The 17,323-nt window shown below is 49.6% G+C and overlaps 2 protein-coding genes across 3 annotated transcripts in view; both read left to right on the top strand.

The window, feature by feature from the left end:
- Positions 1 to 5,709: 5,709 nt before the first annotated feature.
- Positions 5,710 to 16,019, top strand: TSEN54 (tRNA splicing endonuclease subunit 54). Of its 2 annotated transcripts, XM_055724663.1 has the most exons (11): positions 5,710 to 5,837; positions 5,958 to 6,110; positions 7,340 to 7,403; positions 7,548 to 7,631; positions 9,388 to 9,486; positions 9,795 to 9,847; positions 10,210 to 10,308; positions 11,513 to 12,150; positions 12,715 to 12,775; positions 13,514 to 13,630; positions 14,700 to 16,019. In XM_055724663.1, the coding sequence occupies exons 1-11, from the start codon at positions 5,809 to 5,811 to the stop codon at positions 14,848 to 14,850; spliced, it is 1,548 nt and encodes a 515-aa protein (XP_055580638.1). In that variant the 5' UTR covers positions 5,710 to 5,808; the 3' UTR covers positions 14,851 to 16,019. The 2 variants fall into 2 exon arrangements, with proteins under 2 accessions (XP_055580638.1, XP_055580648.1); XM_055724673.1 differs by lacking the exon at positions 9,388 to 9,486.
- Positions 14,739 to 17,323, top strand: part of LLGL2 (LLGL scribble cell polarity complex component 2) — a 37,556-nt gene continuing 34,971 nt past the window's right edge. Inside the window, exon 1 of the mRNA XM_014286736.3 lies at positions 14,739 to 14,873. The gene's annotated coding sequence lies outside the window, so the exon portion shown is untranslated. The remainder of the gene's footprint in view (positions 14,874 to 17,323) is intronic.

The following is a 17,323-nucleotide window of genomic DNA, read 5'->3' as shown; positions in this document are numbered from 1 at the left end:
CTTTGAAACACAGGCAGCAACAGAGAAGAAAGCTTAGTGGTCTCTGGAGCTGCTGATGGAGACACTGAGCAGCTCTTCACCCTTAGCATGTTAATCACCCACTCCTCCAGCCCATGGTTACGGGATCAGCCTTACCAGCAGCACAGCACAAATTGTTTATCCCATTTTGTTTAAAGCCTGGGGCACACAGAACAGTTAAAGAACACTCTGGAGTTTCACAACCAAATGAGACACTGCAGAGTAGATCTTTGATCTCCCAGTTCCTTGCCTTAAGCAGTATTTCCTCCTTCTCAGACCCCAGCACAAGCCAAAGACACCCACCCTGGGAGCCCTGACTCAGTTGCTTGCCTCTGACCCAAAGGCAAGTCCCTACCAGGCAACTCTTTCCACAGAAAACCCAGCAACAAAAAGCATGGTTTTGAGTGCTTCCCCAGACCAAAGCTCAAGGAAGACATTTCAATGTACCTGGTGAATGCAAACACATTGCAGGAGAAGTTATGAAACTTCAGCAAGGAGCATAATCTATAGCCTTGAGTGCTAAACAGTGAGGCTTCTTCACCCCAAGGCAGACATTCTGGTGTAGATCTTCAATCTGTTCGGGGGAACCATGAGCAGGATGCCAAGGCAAATTGGGGAAATGAGAAAAGCTTCAGGTGGTCTCTCCAGATGGAAATAACTTAGCATCTATCCTAGTCTGGTGCACTGATATGGAGAAATAGTGTGAAATAGGGACAATGGACATCAATTGTGATTGTATATGTCTGCTCAAGGAATGGGGGTATAGTGACTGGTCATGGGTACGGTGTCTGGTCACATAGGCACACAGCTTTGAGGAGACAACTACAGTTTTGAGGAGATGCCTGCCCTTCTTCCTCTAACAAAGGGGCTATTTAAAAAAGAATGAGAAAAGGATGAGAGATATTCCAATGCTATCTAGAGGGAGGGAGTGCTAAGTCTCCTTTCTGGAGAAGATCCGGATGGTCACAAGAACATGAATCACCTACAAACCTGCAAGACCACCACATTCTAGGCAAAGGACTGATAAGCTAATTAACATACGAAGCGGGGTTTAGGTAACAAATATGTATAGGCGTTAATTGAATATTCATTTGGTTTATTGTATGAATGTGAGATGGTTCGTCACTTCGGGCATGCACACTTGTGGAGGAGCGATCCCCTGTGCATCTGCGCGTAATAAACATACCTACTTTATACCTTTCGAGTTATAGAGTCTAATTCCGTACGTCAGCACTACTGAAGTAAGAAAGACTCACGACTATTTCAATCAGTCTTGCTGGATTCGGTCTGTGGTTACGTGGCTTTTCACACGTAATTAACAATGTGCAGGTTCCAGTAAATGATTTCAAATAAATCGTTAGACAACTAACAGACAGCAGCTCTACAAATTCATATAGTGGTGTTTGAAAACCTAGATTCAGATAATTACTTGGGGCCTTAGCTAGCTCACTGTATACCACAAGCCTGCATGACAATACTAGATCCGTTTTCCTGCTGCAGAGCAGAGCCCCAAGAATTGTGCTGTAGTCTATGGACAGCTACGTGAAGGCAATTTCTACCATAAACTTATCAGAAAAGAGAAAGTGAAATTTAAGCTCCTCCATTTCTCAGCCATCAGAACCCAGCAGCAGATGCCAGTGAACCACAGCACACAGCTAGTTATGTAGTTAAGTATTAACCGCTTAACCCCCAAAGTCCCGTACTCAAAGACAGGGTTCTTTTCTTAAAAAAACCCTTCTCCTTACACCTCTGAAATCCAGCCCTGACCAGGAACAACAGAAGTTTAGCCCAGAAACCTTCCTCGGTAATCTTTCTGGGCAAAAGTCTCTCTTCATTGCCCTGCCCAAACTCCCATCTGTAGGAATGATCACAGGCATCACAAACATCCTAAAGCAGCAAGGAATTTGCCAAAAAATCCTAGGTGAGGCTAGAAAACAGATTGATCCTACACCTCCCAGACAAGCTGAAACACCTGACACTGTTATCTGCTTTTCATCCAAAACCAAGTTCTTTCATACATATTTAAGATCTGCCAAATCCTGTTGAAATTAATTGCCAAACCTTTCTTTCTTATGTTCTACTGCAAGAAGTTGTCTATGTGATGCTCTAGAAGCTCAGAGTTGAAATATTTTCTGCTAGAACATAATTAAGTATAATACTAGACAAATGTATGCGGAACTACAGCTAACTTGTGATAACAGGTTTGTTCAACAGCAACAATATGAGCGTAGCTCAGAGCTAAGCAATTGTGGTAACATCACATGGATTGCAACACATACAGGCACCAAAACATTTGCCAGTTTTAGGGAGTTTGTAACATCCTCTTCTGTCCTAAGTCAAGGAGGGGATCTACGGAGAAAATCTCCTAGTATCATCAGGACATGCTCCATGGGTTGGAAGGAAGTCAAAGTGGATGGCCCATGTTATTTGTCTCAGACACTGTTTTCCAAGTGTTACCATTTGCTGGCAAATAGATAAAGCCCGAGCCGCAAACAGCTGAGGCACAGCTGGTTTCTGCAGAGTTACTAAAATATTTCCAAACACCATGCCAGGAACTGCAGGAGTTGTTCACACATAGATTAAAGCAGGTAGCTGTACCTGGCAAAGCTGCTTAGCTCTAGCACAAGAGCACACGATTCCCACCTGGCTGTGCCTCATATGCTGCACAAAACTAGAAAAACAACCCCAAGGCCACACTTTCTCCTATTTTGTCAAAAAATACTGAGTCTATTTACACCAAGTTCATCCATGAGTTAACCACAAGGAACTTGCGATTACAGGGACTGCATGAACACAACAAGAAAGGACTGAAAGGGCTCAGACCCATTCCTCGCATTGCAGCTCTGCTCTGCTCCCCCCCAGAGCACCAGGGTTAGCAGCAGGAGGGAGAGCCAGGAGCAGGCTGCCCCATTCATAAGAGGCAGCCAGCCCACATTTTCAATCCAGAGAGTCTTTTTACACTTTATCAACATTATTCCACCCCCAAGAGAAAAAAAAAAAAAAAAAAGAGAAAAAAAAGGGAAAAAGCGAAGTAGGCAAAACACCACACTTGCCTGCTGAGAGCCCACGGTCCTGGTGCACAGGGCTGGTGCGTTCAGTGTTGGGTCTCTCCAGCCAAATCAAGCCTGTTCTGTCTTGGGGTGAGGACAGCATCCCACAGGCAAGCGAGGAACAGCCTTAGCCTCCACCATCAACTTCATCCACAGCTGCACATGCCATCCAGATGACAAGGGCTGGATCCTGCTCTGCTGCGTGGTGCCATGCAATCATGCTTTTCCTCCCTGGCAGCCTCCAGGCTCACAGTCCCACCTCCACCCTCATTTCAGTTCACAGGACCCCCTGAGCAGCTCATTCACTCTCAAAGGCAAGTTTTGTCACCTCTCAGCTCAACGACCATTACTTTAGCTCCAAGAAGAACTGTTCCAAGAACAGTTGTCCACTTTTCACGAAAAGTCACTGCAGAGAGCCGGCTCCCATCAGCTTCTTTTTAGGTTTCCTGCCGTACACAGCTGCTCCACTGGAGACGCACCAGAGTCCCATCAAGAACAAAGGGGAAAAGACCCTAAATTAAAAAAAAAAAAACCCACACCCAAAGACCAACCCAAAATCCACCATGAGCACCACAGTTGTGGTTTCAAGGCATCTGCACTGAAATTCAATGTTAAAAATCCTAACTTAAACCTAGAAAAATATCTAAAGAGCAAAACCAAACCCACCTCACCTTCTATGTAGTAAGTGAGGAAAAGAAAGAGCAGCCCCTCAGGGCCACACACACCCAGCTGATGACACTCAGTCAATTAGGGCTGATAAGAGGTTTCAGCTGCAGAAAACATGAGTCCCATCATAGACAAGGTCTCCTGGTGCTCCTGTGAGGAACAGGATGTCCCCCCACCCCAAGACAGTTAAAATCCCAGTACTGAAACATGAACTGAGATTAAACTTCATGTTTCTGGGTCTTGTAATGACAGTGGGTGACAAAAGCAAATTCTACATCAGAGCCTTTCCCTGACTGACTTAAACATGTCTATTTTGAAGTAAGTCTTGAGTTAAACAGAAGGGTGACAGTCTATAAGTTGAAAGCTGCAGGGCACAGTGTCCTGAGACTATGTTATAATCAGGTAGTCCGAGTAGCCTCTAAACTGTATTTGCTTTGAACATCGGTGGGAAAAAGTGCTGCCACTGCACAGCCGACTGCCCCTCATGCTGTCCACAAGTCCTCGTCCCCCTGCATGCAGCGGAGACTCACCGTGGACCAAAATCACTTGACCCCCTTGCAGAACGAAGGCTCAGTTCAGGAGGAGGAAATAATCAGGCAGGAAGCAAAAATTAAACCATTCAGTGGAAAATGGAAGGGAATGGTTTTTGCATTCATTTGTCTATGCTGGCCTCTTGTCAAAGGACTATTACTGGGAAACCGCAGGGGGAACCAGGGACTCTGGTGAGGGAAAGCTGTGTTTTTCCTGCTTGAGGCTCAGTGACTCCTGTGAGCTAACCCGCAGCAACAGGAGACGGGCTTGAGGTGAAACTTGAACTTTTGGTGCATTTCCTTGTCAGGTTCCTTGACGCCTCCCCAAGCAGCAAATCCAGCCACATCAGCAGAGATGCAAAGCCACAGCGCAGGGTGGTTTCTCCTTTTCCAGCCTGGCCAGACCACTGCGTGCTCTGCACGGCCCAGCAGCACCACACTGGCCGCTGCTGAAGCCCCAGCCATCAGAAATAGTGGCAGCTGCTAAAGGGAGAAACCTCCCTCCCCAGCACTGCTGCTTCTGCTCTGGGCGCTGCATCACGGGCTACAGCACCGGCTGTGGGGGCAGTCTGTGAGGACAGGATGGGGCTGCCCCATGCTGGATGCAGCTGCTTCCAGATGGTTCTGGCTGGTTCCATATAGCTTCAGTGGCCCCATCACAGGGTGTAGCTGAGCCCATGCTGGTGATGCCTCTGGGGAAATGTATTTAAGAAAGGGCAAAATGCACTGTGGCAGTGAGGGGAGAGGGGGAAAAAAAGTGAGAGATGGCCCTGTGAGAAGTGTGGTTGGGGAAGAAGGAGGAGAAGATGAAGTGGTCAAGATGCTAGAGGAGTCTCTGCCAAAGCAGATACCCATACATGGCGCTAATATTAATTAGCAGTAAATTAGTTTTTCCCAACACCTGTCTGCTTTACCGTGATGGTAATTGGTGAGTGATCTCCCTCTATCTCAGTTTCCAGTCCTGTTGATGAAGGGATGACAGCACCTGGCTGGGCAACTGGCAACAACCCAGAGGTTTCTCCCTTTAGCAGCTGCCACTATTTCTGATGGCTGGGGCTTCAGCAGCGGCCAGTGTGGTGCTGCTGGGCCGTGCAGAGCACGCAGTGGTCTGGCCAGGCTGGAAAAGGAGAAACCACCCTGCGCTGCGGCTTTGCATCTCTGCTGATGTGGCTGGATTTGCTGCTTGGGGAGGCGTCAAGGAACCTGACAAGGAAATGCACCAAAAGTTCAAGTTTCACCTCAAGCCCGTCTCCTGTTGCTGCGGGTTAGCTCACAGGAGCTAGCTGCCGTGGGGCAGAGCTGGGTGCACAGCTCAGCGCACTGCATCGGTGCCTGGTTTCCGCGCACGGCGTGGCACGCAGCCCAACGTGCGGCTCCCTGCACAGCCCGGGGCGCGCCAGCCGGGTGCCGCGGCCTCCAGCCCCGCAGCACACTGCAGGGCCTGCCCGGTGCCCGCAGCCCTCCGAGCCCCTAGGGGGCGCGCTCGCCGCTCTGCCGGCGCTAGGGCCCAGCGGCGGAAGGAAGCGGCTTCGTGCGCGGCGCCCATGGAGCCCGGCAGCTCCCGCCGCCCGAGGTAGGGCCGGGGCGGGGGGCTGCCCGCGGCACCGGGGCGGGGTTGGTGGCCGGGCCGGGCGGCTGCAGGGCGGGTGTGGGGGCGCTCTCTCCCCTCACTGTGCCACCTCTCGCCCCGCAGCGCGGCGGAGCTGCTGGCGGGCCGCGGGGCCCCGCAGCGCGCTTCCGGCCCGAAGGATTTCCTCCCCGACGGCTCGGCCGAGCAGGCGGAGAAGCTGCGCCGGTGCCGGGAGGAGCAGTGGCAGCTCCTCTCCGAGGAACGCGTGGGGCGGCGGTAAGTCCCCGGGGCCGTGTAGGGCCACCGGGCTGCGAGCTGCTTGTTCCCGGGGAGGGATCCCGTGGGGCGGCCGGAGCGCGGCTGCTGGCCCGGCAGAACCGAGCCGGCGGTGCGGGCACAGGGGATTCCCTCGCCCATCCCCTCGGTTCCTCTACACCTCCCTGGCTGCAGCAACAGCCGGGGGGCGCACCCCGGCTGTCCCCTCGAGCAGGGGGGTCGTACTGGCACACCAGTGGCTTCAGGGTGGGTGTTCAGATCCCTCGAAGGGCCCCCCGTTTTCTCAGGTGCGTCCGTAATCCTGCAGCCTTTGCAGACAGCAGCCACTGTCTCCTTGGGCCTTGTCTGAGCTGACACTCCTGTGGCCTTGTGCAGATTTGGCAGGCGCTCGGTGTCCCTCTCTGTCAGTTTTGGTGGTTTCAAGAGCACTGTCAGTCTCTGGAGCTTATAATTTCTCGGGGGACCTTCAGACACTGCCTCTCAGTACATGCTTTCTCTGTTTGGCCTGCTGTTTCTCTGCACTGATCAGTAGCAGCAGAAACTATTCGCATAAAATCACACCACTGGGGACTTTAGAGAGAGAATGGCGACCTCCAGCAGAGGGGCAGGTCAGGTGGGGTGGACCGTTGCCTTCTCCTGGTGTCACGGTGGGCTTTGTTCAAGTACATCTGTAAATGCACGTCTAGGGCAGCAATGGAGTCTCTCAGGGTGGGAGGGCGACTGGGCAGGTTTAGGTTTCCTTCCAGACGGGGAAACTGCGGTACTGACTACAGATGTGGAGCAAGTCCATGGTGAACTCTACAGGTCTTACCTTCTATTTTCTTAAGCCAGCTGCTAAAAATGCATGTTTGCATTTTTGCAAAGTCACCCTCTGCTTCTGAGCTATTACTTTTTTCTTATGAGTCCCTGTGGGTGGGGTACAGCGATTTGAGAGTTTCTTGGCAGCATCTGAACAGTTGTACAATATGGCTTAGGCCATGCATCTCCAGTAGCCTATAGACAGATGACTGTGGTGCGCTGGCTGAAGACACTTTTAACTAGTGGTGATAAAAACTTCAGCTCGTACTGCTAGATCCAGAGAATGGTGACTTTCTAAGGCCTTATCCTCTAAAAATGCCACCTGGAATTTTGCTGCCTTTTGACACCTTCCTAAGCTCATTGTGTTGCTACAGTAGGAGTTGATCGTGGCACACAGCTAGTAATAACAAACTAATCTTTAACCTTCTCAGGAGGAGTCTGGTGAAAGCTGAGTGGAAGCCAGGACAGGGCATCGTGGAGCTGCAGTCCCCTGCGGTGAGTCTGCTACAGAGTGTACTCAGTGTCATCATCTCCTGCTGGCCTTTGCAGATCCCTTAATTTGCTTCTTGAAATGGGAGAGAGCTTGGTTGTCAGCAGGGAACAGCCAGAGCCCATCAGGGATTTGTGCTTTTGTTTCAGGGGAAGTTCTGGCACACCATGGGGTTCACAGAGCGCGGCAAACAGTGCCTGCTACCTGAGGAAGCTCTGTACCTGCTGGAGTGTGTAAGTAGGGGATACCTGTGCATGGCTGGGGGCATTGCGTCCTGCCTGAATGGTTGGAGGAGCTGCAGCAGCTTTAGACTGAAGTCAGAAATCACTTGTCCTTGTTGGTCACTGCTGCAATTTGAGCAGCTGATGAACACCTGGTTCTTGAGGAATTGTCTCTTTTAGGCTGTTGCTGATGGAATCGTTTGTCTCCAGGCCATGGGTTCATAGCCACTGTGTCATCAGCAGTGTGCTAGTTGGGTCAGTGGCCAGCTTATTCAGCTGGTATTGTGTTTAACCCATTCTTATGTCAAATATGATAATAAAGAGAACTTCGACAGTCCAGGAAAACTCACTGTTCTGGAAATTTCTGGAAATGAGATCAAGCCATTGTCTCCTGTTCCTTGCAGAAATTAGTTGGAACAAAAGGTTTGACACTGAGAAATCCTTTTCCTCAGAACTGGTATACAGTTAATTAGGCCATCTGAGACTGGTCAGTGTCTATCAACTTTCTGTCATAAGTTGACTTCCCCCCTTATCCCCAGTGTATCTTGGATATTTTGCAATGGCAGGGTTCATAAGTGCATTAGCAGTTTTTCTGTGCTTCTCTAAGAGGCTGATGGGAGTTAGTGAAACTCTATCCAGCTTGGTAGGGCCACATTTAGGCACTAAATCAGACCTTTCTGTGTGAAGAGTGTTGGCATGAGAAGCATTTATAGAGCAGCCAGTGCTGTATGTGCTCTACCCTTACACAGAGATCTGTGGGGTTGTACTTGGCAACTCTTCCCAGTATATATGGCAGAAAGAAATTTAAATGTGGCAGACAGAGGTGTGAGACCAGGTTGCTTTCAGTGCTTCTCTGCTGGCAGAAATGCTGGTTAGGGCTCAGTTGGATTTCTTTGCTGTACAAAGGGGGTTTTTTGGTCTCTCCACCAAAGCCTGTTGTCAGTAGAAAAAGTGCACTGATCTAAAGGGGAGCTTTTTTCCCTAAGCAAAACCTAATCAATTGATTATGGGCATCTGATGCCATCCCTTAAAGGTAGGGTTTTTTTACCTCTGGCATTTTGATTAAATAGATTGTGAACAAACTGATGAAAATAAATTTAGTCAGTTGCCGAGTACCAAATCTCCCCAAAAGCAGAAAAGACCAGTTAGATGCCTTCAGCCCATCCCATGGGAGAGGTGTGGTTCCTTGTGTTTTGTTTTCTTTGTTTGTGAGTAAACACACCGTAAAAAAAAAAACAAAAAAAAAAAAACAAAAAGGAGGAGAAAGAAGCATAGCCTAGAACTGCTTCTTGGGGGTTAGTTGCTGTGTCCTGGGGAATCTACCTATGGGATCACTGAGGCTGGAGTAAGTGCCATCTGAGGATGCTGTTGATTGCTCTGCTCCAGCTCTCTGTTATATTGGTCCTAAATGTTTTTGTAGTTGTGCTGTGCCCTGAATCACTGAGATCATCAAAGTTAAAGAAAATCATCTCCCAAAGCAACAATTATCTTAACAGTTAAGCGTTGTGCTCCCAGCTACATCCTCTAAACAGATGCAGCACTGGATCAGGAGCTGACAGCTGTGAGTGGGAACTTCTTACCTGGCTGCTAGGATCAGGGCATGGGGGAACTGGGCTTGGGAGAGGGACTGTAAGTAATCCAGGTGGCACATGGATATCATGTCAAGGAGGGTGCTGGGATCATGTCAGGACCCGTGGGAAGAGACTGGTGTGAGCTTGCATAGATGTCTTCCCTGTGATTCTTTCAACACCAAGCTTTTGCCCTGCAGGGCTCTGTTCAGCTCTTTTACAGGGATCTGCCCTTGTCAATCCAGGAAGCCTATGAGATCCTGCTGTCCCAGGAGGCAGTGAGCTTGCCACATTACCAGGTGTGTTGGGACCTCCAGCTGTTGCAGGGAGGATGAAGGCAGACAGCCCAGCCTCTGCCACACAGCCTCTCCAGTGGCTGAGAGCAGAACAGCACAGTTAGGGAGGGAAGGGGAGTAATTCTCAGTTTCTCCCTTTCACCTTCTTCCAGGTGATCAGTTCCCATTTCCCTGCCTTTGCTTTGGGTCCTAGCCCTGGCGTTTTCTCCTCTGCCAGTGCCACACTGTGTTCACTTAGTCATAGTGGAGCTGGAGTAAATTGTTTGGTTGTAGGGTAGTCATTTAACCCTCTTGATTTCCTTTGCTCTAAGGTGTTCAGCCACTTGAAGCAACTCGGTTATGTTGTACTGAGATTCGACGCCAGGTAATCAACCTTTCCTTTCCACGCTGCTTTCTCTTTTCTGAAGACTCTGAGCAGCTTTGTATGCCCCTCTGAGTATTGTATGGCTCCATTGGGATGGCAGAGAAGAGGACTTTGAACCTGCATTCCATCTCTTGGGAGAATTAAAGGCTAAAAGTGGCATTCTGCCCTTCCTTGCTCCTCCCTCTTGAGGAGGTGGTTGGGAATATGAAGTGGGGCATGAACTGAGGACCATTCAGGTCATGCTTGTGGATTTTCTGTGCCTGGAATAAAAGGTTTCTGCAGCTGTATTCTGGGGGCTGAGCAGAAGGGTAGTTATACTGCATCACCCTGCTCTCAGCCTCTGTGTTGGTGTCTCATTCCAGCACTGTCCTGTCTCCCTATGAGAGGCAACTGAACTTGGAAAGTCATTGCAAGAGCTTTGGAAAACACCATCGCAAAAGGAGGAGGAGTTCCAGTCCCCGGTAAGGATATGGCCCAAAGCCTTCTTCCATCTTCTCCCAGGCCCCAACTGGCTCAGGAACAGCTACTAAGTGTCTGAGGACACTTATGCTGTGGGTGACCTGTCTGACAGCCATTCTTGGCTGTCCTCAAGCAGTGCAGAGCTTTTTCTGAACTCGTGCAGTGTTCCCTTTTGTCACAGCTGTACTTTGTGCAGGGTGTGTTCAAGAGGGGTGAACTGCCCTTGAGCCTCCCAGCTGCAGTGGTGAGGTGCCAAAAATAGAAGGGTAAAGTCAGTGCAGAAGAAGCACGTGGCAGACATCTCCTCCTCCTCCTCTTTTTTCAGAGGGGGCGCAGACACCACAGTGCACATCTTGCACTTATCCACCCCCTCAATGCAGCTTATGCTAGGACCGTACAGCAGAGAGCAGTTGGGTCCTGGTCCTTGCACACGGCCTCTAGGCGTTGCCAAAGTGCAAACAGGTGACACAATTGGTAATTTTGCTAGTAATTATGACAGCTTCCAATAGGTGGCGTCATCCTTTAAGAAACAGGGAGGATGAGTCTGGTCTGCAAGTCCTTTCCTATTAACAAGTACATCAGCGCTTAAGGAGTTACGGAATTTTAGGAACTGGGAGATAAAACTGCTGGTTTAGGAATTGCCTTATCTTCTCTGGAACCAGGGACTGAATCTCATACCAGTTAAAGGTGCTGGTAAGAAGGTTTCTGCCTGGCCTCTGCTAATTTGGCTGAAGTCCATCGTGAGGGAGGGCAGTGCTAGGTTAACGTTTGGACTCAACAATCTTAACGATCTTTTCCAGCATAAACGATTCTATGATTCTACGTTTGTGTGGAGGTGTTTGGGTCAGTATATGGGGTGTATGGAGGCTGATTGGGAATGTGTATGTGCAAATCAAGGCTGGGATTCTCCTGGGCGTTGAAGTAAACCTCATGCAGGGCTGCTGAGTTTATTCTGCCTTTGGCATTCACTGCTTGATTTTGGCCTGCTTTTTTCCCTTCTCGCTTTGTCACACAAGCAAACACTCTCCTTCCAGCCAAGATGTTTGCAACCCCCCTCTGTCTGGGGGTTCCTGCCACCTTTGCCGTCCTTCTTCCAGGTTTGGCAGACTGCATCCTTCCTGTTAGCAGGGAGGAGGCAGGATTTAAAGGGAATAAAGTGCCGCCGCACACTCTCCCTGTCTTTTATACTGCTGCTTCTGTCTTTAGGTCACATGAGAAGAAATATAAAGGATCCGAGGACCTTCCAGAAGCTGAAGGGACCTCCAAAAAAGATGGAGATGACCGTGGAGATTCTAGCTGCCTTCCCATGGATGAAAAGGCTTTGTCAGAGCAGCCAAAGGAATCGGATGCTGGCTGTGGAGACGGGGAGTCAAACCCAGTTCCTCTTGATACAGGACAAAAGGACTCCCTGAGCAGCTCCTCCAGGAGCTGGGTTGGAGACCACAAGGAAAGCAGCATTGGCACCCATGCACCCCGCTGGGATTTTACCACCATCATCTTGCCAAACGTGGCCCCAGACCAGCCGTGCACACATCTGCCCTCACCTGACAACGGGCTCTTGCCGGAGAACGTGTTGGGGAGGGAGGTTGATGCAGCTTGCTGGTGCGCACGCATCAATCAGAAACAGGAGAAGCTGTCACGGAAGGAAAGGGAGCAGCAAGAGGGGGAGAGCAGGTACAAGAGCAGTGTCAATGCTGACCGGGAGGTGAGGCGCTGCTCCAACTGGCAAGAGTACAAAGCCCTTCGGGAGCAGAGGAGCCAGCAGAGGGTTTGGAAACGACCGCCGCATCTCTGGGACCAAGCTGTCACACCGCTTCTGCGGCCTGATGAAGCTACTTCATCAGGTAGTGGCTCTGGGAACTTAACAGGGATCCCCTTCTCCCCGCCAGCTCTGTGAAACATTGCCTGGTATGCTACAGCAAAAGAGATGACATGGAGAAGCTGAACATGAGTTTTGGGGGATGATACCTTGGGAAGGAGAGTCTCATTAGAAGACTAGGCAGGTCTAGGCAAAGCAGGCACAGAGGAGCCCAGCCATGGGCATGGGGAGAGAGAAGAAAATTTTTCTTTTGCCTTTCTATCTCTTTCTATAGCCCACTCATGTGCCAGGATAAACAGGGCCTTGGGAGGTCTTCTAATCCATTCCCCATGTCCTACTGTGTTGCAGTCCTTCCTGCTAGGCTGTTAGGCATGTGAAACCAGGGCCAGCAAGATGCAGTGCAATTGCAGGGTGTTGAGGGCTGTGCGCTAGGAGATGAGGAAGTTGAGGTCTTTGAAGTAGCCAGTGGTGACTGTGGTGCTGCCAGCCATTGTCGGAGGAGGAAGGCTTTTGGGTGGTGGTGGAGTGCTTGGAGTGCCCTGAGAGAGAAACAGCTGGTCTGATCCTTTCCTGTTCCTTCTCCCTCCAGCTGCGCTCCTCCAGCAGATCAGCGTGCTGCAGCCCTCCCACATCCTGGATGGAGCCTCCCGGTTAGTATCCAGTCAGCCAGCTCGTAACTGTTAGGGAGTGGGGCTGTCTTGTGACTGTCCCTGCTTGTGAGGTCTGTGAGATGCTCACAGCAGCAGTTTGGGAGCTGCCTGGCATCCAGAATGCCAAGAGAATCCAGCGCTCTGTTCCATGGCCCCATTGCATCTGTAGTGAGGGGATGACGTTTCCATGAAGTACCAGGTCCTGCAGCGACAGAGCTAGCTCGTTCCAGGCCAGTTAAAACTTCAGGGTTGCTCTCTTTCCCTGCAGTTCCCTCTCTGCACCCCAGCCAGGTGATCTCCCCCAGAAGTTTGGTTGGGTTTCACCTTGCTTCATCCCTGGAATGTGCTGCCATTCCTGCTGCAGTGATTATGAAACCTTGGCTTTGTGACTTCTGGTTTGCTCCTGTCTCAAAGAGTCTGTGTTGTGTTTGTGTGCAGTCCCTGTAGGGCAGAACATTGCTCTGCTTCAGTAACTGTTAGAGGTGTTCCTTGCCAAGGGGGTTCCGCAGAGAATGGAGTGTGGCAGGTACGGAGCAGGAGCTTTTTCTGGTCTGACAACAGGAAAGGTCTGGAAAGTAATTAGAACAGTTGCAGGGTCAGTCCTTTGAGGAGTGAAGCCTTTCTAAGGGCCCACACTAGCCAGGCTTCAAGAGCTTTTGCTCCCTCCTTCTTCTGCTCGATCTATACCCTAAGATGTTTCAGTACCATATGTATGTAGATGTGTTCTCTCTTCTGTAGGCTGCAGGAAGATCCAGAGGGCATGAAGATAGACTTCAACGTGTATCAAGCAGATGCTGTGGCCAAGTTTAAGAAGACAAACCCTGGAAAGCCATATGTCAGGATGTGTGTTCGGAGGTATCCATGGGTCTTATGCAGTGTTGTGAAACATCAGTTGCTGTTGTGGAAATTAAGTCCTAATGATCTGTAAATGACCCAGCATCTTGTGAGCTTTACAGATCATCAGAGTGCCTCTCTTTAGGGTGGTCCTGCCCAGAATTTCATTTTCTTTCAATTCCTCCTTTGTTGGAGGCTGTGGCTGACAATTCCCCCAGCCCTTGCACTCAGCCCACGCTATTTGGTCATCTGGTTGCTGCTCATGTCTGAGTATCACTGGAGTCAGGAATAAGAAGCCACAGCTGTATTTATGCAATGCTTGTGAAACTTGGGTAGAGCTCAAGTTTTTCAGGGAGCTGTATGGTACCTGAATCTGCAGGCAGTGCAGGTCCGTATGAATTTCTGCAGATGTACCTCCCTAGAGCTTGCTACAGGCTCAGGGCCATGGGTTTAGTATTTTGATCTTTGTCAAATGTAACTTTAAGATTAGCGTGAACAGAGGATAGGTGTCCCCTTTCTTGCTGGATTGAGAATCTGATACTTAAGGCAGGTGCAAAATCCAGTCTCTGCCTTTAATCATTTTGATATACTAAAACTCCCTCCTCTGCTCTGCAGCCGTAATAGAGCAAGGAAGGTGGTAATACAGTTTCACAAAGGTCTGTCATGAGCGAGTAGGATGATCCTTGCTGCGTAGATATTTTCATTTATGAGCAAACAGACTGGAGAATTAAAAGGAGGGAAAAGCAGGTCAGATGTTGATCCCAGCAACCTAAAGATCTTCCTAGCACAAAGGTATTAGGATTGCATTGGATTGGCAATTTGCCAGTAGCTCTGTGAGCCACATCTACAAGGCACAGCGTGGAGCACTGTGCAGTTGCCCTTGTTTTTGGCAAAGGATTTGACAGCTCCCGGTTCCCGGCATGTGGTTTACTCTCTCAGGGCTGGCAGCCTCCTCCTTTGACTGAAAAGAGTGGGGAGGATCACTAACAACTTCTAAGACCAAAGGGACTGTTGTGCTTGCTGGCCAGGACAGCTTTGTCTCTGTACACCTCTTGCTTTAAGAAAACGGAATATGTTTTTTTCTCTGCAGTTTCGATGAGCAGATTCCATCCCTTCGGGCTTTGAAGCAGGTTACGTATCAGAGTGGGGACGTCCCAGTGGTCTTTGCACTGGTGGATCATGGAGAAATTGCCTTTTATTCACTAAAGGAGTTCAAGCTGCCAGTGGATGTTAATCACTGAAGTTGCTGTCCCTTGCAGAAATGGTATGGGAAGAGCTTTACTCAGGATTTGTTTTCTTGATTAATGAAATATTACAGGAAATAGAGCCTGCGATAACTGGAACCTTGGATAGGTGACCACTTTATTTGCTGTTACAGACTTCACCTACCCAGATGGCTCAGGCATAATAGCAAAATTTACAGCAAACAAGTATGTATGGCTTAGCGGGGCATTTCTGGACCGGAATACACTGCTTTGTTCTTGAAGCCACTGGTTCTTCAGCTTTCTCATCTCGCGGACCAGTAGTTTACCTTTTCTGTGTCATCTTTTGCTGACCGGTGGACCATTAGAAAACACTTTGCTGGTGATCCTCTTGTCACATGTAAGAACCACAGTGCTACAGCAGTCGAATGGGTTGGAGAGTCATTGAGGTCAACCAGAGTCAGAATAAGCTGATCAGATCAGCAGTGGTGTCCTGAGTCTCTGTCATTCAGCTGTGCCAACAACTGTCAGATCATATTCTGATCTGAAAAAGTCACAGTGATAAAACTTGGCCACCAGGAATAAAGTTTCCAGGAACTTGAAAGTAGGAAATGTGCCTTGAACATAATTTCATCAGCCAGAGGTCACAGAAAGCCCCAGAGCATTGCAGATGGCACCCCAGCCTCAGGCTGTAGCGGCTCTGCTGAGATGTGTTTTGGCCACGCAGCATTATGACATATTAAAGTTTGGCCACCAATATCAGCGGGCTGTATCAGATAGTCTCACCTGGGCTGTACTGCAGCCCCTTCTGTTTCAGCCTGACATCCTTTTTCCTGGCAGTGGATCCTTGTATTTTCTTTTGCAAGTGATAAATCCCTGAGTAAAGAAAGAACCTACAAATTCCTCATGAGCCTTCCAGTCTTGTAGCTGTTGTGCTCCAAACTGAGGACATCACTGCTTTCCAGGCCCTACTGTGGGAGCTTTCCACCAGGATATCCAGGTACCAAATTTGCTTTAGCCTCTATGCAAAAGTGCCAGGTGTCAGAAAGTCTGCACAGTGGATAGAAGCGTGCTGAGCATGGCAGTGTTCATTATTGAAGTTTTCAGAACTGTAATAGCAACTGTTTAGGTGCAGTTTATTTGATAATTTTTTAATTCCTTTTGGAGGTGTGGAGAAGGCTAAGCAATAAAAAAGTCTTTTCCGGCAATGCAAACTCCTCAGCGTGGTTCTTAATTCCCCCAGAAACGTTAGTAAGTTATGCAGAGGGAGACACTCTGGGGAGCCTACTAGGACGCCAGTAGCACCAGCTGGGGAATGTCTGCCCATGGCCATACAACCTGTGGCTGCATAACCCTGCTCCTACGCCTGTCTGTGTTGGGATCCACACTGCCACATTCCCTGGGAGGGCAGTGTGACTTGGAGCCTGGAGGAAGTTCCTATGTCTGCATGCAGTTCCAGTTGGCACATGACACCTTGCCATCTTCCTCCTGTGTGATCAGAGGTACCATAGCCCAAGGTAGCAGGGATCTGCTGCAAGCTCTGGGCCTGGTCCTGTTTCTTGCACACACCCCTGTTATCAAATGCTGGAAGCCAGCAGGGCTATCCTGAGGTGAGGGTCTGACAGTTCCTCCCCAGTGGCCTCCCTTTCCTCCCTCCTTCAAGTAGTGCCTTTGCTCTGATAGTCCTCTTCAAATGCTGGGGTTGGCAGTGCCAGTCTGTGACCTCAATGTTCTCCCAGACTTCTACAGATTAAAGGCAGCGGGAAGAGTTTCTAAGAACAGGCACAGCCAGAAGAGCTCCAGTCTGACCCACAGGGCTCATGTTTGTCCTGGAATTAGGTCAAACTCCTGTTGATTTCAATCAGTCTCATCTGCTTATGCCAAGGTGGAATTGTATCGATGAACAGTAAGCCACAAGAGCCACCCAGTGAGTTTCGCTGGGGTAGAGACTCCCTGATTCAGCACAAAACAATTACAATTTAATAACCACTGCAGGGAGGATTGAGAAACTGTGGCTGCCTTGCTCAGCACCACAACATTTGATGGTGCCTTTACCAGGATGGGATAGTGATGCAGACTGATACCACTGCTTCATCTTGGCCCACAATGGGGAGCAGCTGGATGTTGCAAGAAGATGACAGAAATGAATGTTTTAATTGAAAAACATCACTTTTTGGAAGCTTGGCTGAAATGTTTGCTGTTACTGGCCCCTTGTCAGAGTTAATTTCAAGCTTTTGCACGGATGCAGAGAGGTTGGCAGATGTTGGACTGCCATTGCACTCTACGTAACTACAGATTCCTTGCCCAGGTGCTGTTGCCGCTGTCTTGTAGCCAAGCTGTGTAGTGAGAGAGCAGCAGTTGCGTGACTTTCTAACTAAGGCTTCAACTTTCTGTGAAGTCTTTCTGTCTCTTTATTTGTTGCGACGACAGGTTGGCATCTTCCCTCGGCTTGGCGCTGGTTCCCCGGGGCTGGCGGAGGAACAGAGCCGGGGGCCTGGCACGGGCTGGGAGC

This window comes from Falco cherrug, chromosome 1, assembly GCF_023634085.1.
Source record: "Falco cherrug isolate bFalChe1 chromosome 1, bFalChe1.pri, whole genome shotgun sequence".
NCBI lineage: Eukaryota > Metazoa > Chordata > Aves > Falconiformes > Falconidae > Falco > Falco cherrug.
This window is presented reverse-complemented; position numbering and strand designations above follow the sequence as displayed.